A 2,392-nucleotide genomic window follows, 5' to 3' on the forward strand; every position below is an offset into this window, starting at 1 on the left:
GAGACGTCTATATTATCCTTAATACGGCTACTACCTTTTTACGTCATGGTAAAGACGCTGATGATAAGTCTTCTTGTATTTATACGCTGGTCGCCCTCGTTGGCTCTCTTCGATCCACTGTCTCCCCATGTGCAGGCTACAAACCGCAATTACATACGCTCGTGCTCATCCGGAATTCACTAAACATGGTCCCATCTGTCAAGAAGGCAAAATAAAAGGCAAACCTGTTAAGTACGCTATCACTGATTCTGTTTATGGCTCCGCAGAGCAATTCCACGTGGACATACAGGGGCCGTGTCCAAGTGCCACTATGGCAACCGCTGTTTTATGAATATGATGGATGATGATACTTGCTATGGTTTACATGTTGCCATGAACGACAACAATGATATTCACTCGACGCATATCACTTCGGAAGACCCCGGCTCGTACCCCTCAGCTCAACGGCAAAGTTGAGAGCCCCCATCTCCATGTTCAAAGAAATCACATGTACCCTGCTCCGATGTTCACTCCAACCCGTCTCTATGTGGCCTTACGCCCGTGCCTGCGCATGTACTATACGTAACGAGAATATAGCTTCCTGGACAGGTGCCACAGTTTCACGTTTTCCCAAAGCTAGGTACGTATATGTTGCCATGTTTAAACTCACAGGTAACAAGGCCAAAAAAGCTCACAAATTTGAGAGCAAGGTGAGTTTTGGTGTTTTCTTGGGCAGGGGACCGCGCACCACACCAGAAACATAGAAAATACAGAATTTACAACACATCGGCAGTCATGCTCTCGTGACGTTAAATTTCTCAGTAACGAACATACCCAGTGCTCGGCTAATAGTAAGCGTTGTACGCGCAGCGCAAATATGTCTGGCTACGACATTACTGTCGAATGGTATATACTAAATTCGTATACGACAGCCTCAGTTCCACATACTCCACGCCCTCTTTCTGCTACCATACATCGCCGCCTCCTTCTACGGTTCTACCTCCTCCGGCTCCCTCACCTCACGTTGCACTCATTTCTTGCCTCGCTTCTATGTCCCGTCAACTTAGCCATCGCCCCCTGCATCGAAGACTGCATGCATGACATTGGCTGGTCCCCTGAAAGTCGCACCTCATGTCCCCACTACAGGCGAACTTACTCTTCCCCCGGCATTCGGCCATCCTATTGAGGCTACTCTAGATCGCGGTTTTGAATACATAACACCGACAAAGAGTATCACTATTTTTTAAGCATACGTCGGCGACCGCAGCCTTTGCTCGCTAGTCAGTATCTCCCAGACACCCCTCCACATGTTCATGTTAACGTTGTCTTTACATACGTCCAGGATGGCTCTGAATCATTCTGACACGAACAACCGTTTTGATCTCGACTCCTCTAGATTCACTTATTCCTATTCGTCCACCACTCTCTGTGATGACTATATAAATGCCCAGCAGCAACTATTCGATTGCGTGTTATATATTTCCAGGTTCACCCTCGCATAAACTCCGTATGCCGATGAGAGTTTGAGTGAGCCATCGTACGCCTCCAAAATCTCGAGGGATGTCCACCTTCTGTTGTCCTCAGCTTTCACTACCTTGGTATGTAGCATGGAAGGATACACACCAGTGATGCAGTATAAAGCTACTGAGGTTTGCTCTTTAGTTCCTTGGATCGTTAGACCTTCATTACTGTCGTCGACGTATCATTCACTAAACCCCAGAACGTTCGTCACCACTATTCGCCCTCTCCTCATTAGCGTACGATTCAGTTGATTATGCATACAGATCCTTTACGTTCGTAATCGACATGCTTATCCATTTTATTGTCTCGGTCACGACCATGCTTCAAAGCAGCCTAAATGTCTTTACTCTCGAAACGCATATTAATTGCGAATTCTGACACTACATAACTCCTAACTGTCTGAAAAATTGCTTTGGATGCTAACTTTGCATTGCTCTCTAGACATGTAGGAAACATGTAGAAAACGAACTTGCAAAAATCGGCAATGGCGCTCTAATTCTCCACCTCTGTACTGGATCACTACGTAAGTCGACTTCTTCATTTGTGGCTCACTTAAAAGGGATGCTATTCTCTTGAATGTTGCGATAGATGTCATGCTCGCTATTTATATCGATTTCGTTTAGACCTTCTTCTCGACGCTGAGAATTTGCAGTCACCTTGTCCCAGACTGCATTCAATGTTACAGTCCTCTTCCTGTATTGCTATCTCCTTAATATAGTTTACATCGCCCCCGTCAGCCTCAGCTTGACTACTCGCCTCACGTTCTCGGTGTTAGCACTTCCTGATCCACTAGCATCTTCCGGGCTGACGACGAGAACTATTCCCACTAGCCGGTGTAGAAATACGGCCTCCGGTCAGTCTAAAATATCAAGATCAATTGAGATAATACATT

The 2,392-nt window shown here is 46.0% G+C and overlaps 1 protein-coding gene across 1 annotated transcript; it reads left to right on the forward strand.

The window, feature by feature from the left end:
* Positions 1-266: 266 nt before the first annotated feature.
* On the forward strand, positions 267-456 carry SARC_14390 (hypothetical protein; the record flags this gene model as incomplete). Its single annotated transcript, XM_014291475.1, has 1 exon — positions 267-456. A coding segment is annotated over one exon (190 nt), but the record flags the coding sequence as incomplete, so codon positions are not given.
* Between the last annotated feature and the right edge of the window lie 1,936 nt (positions 457-2,392).

This window comes from Sphaeroforma arctica (genome assembly GCF_001186125.1).
Source record: "Sphaeroforma arctica JP610 unplaced genomic scaffold supercont1.4568, whole genome shotgun sequence".
NCBI lineage: Eukaryota > Ichthyosporea > Ichthyophonida > Sphaeroforma > Sphaeroforma arctica.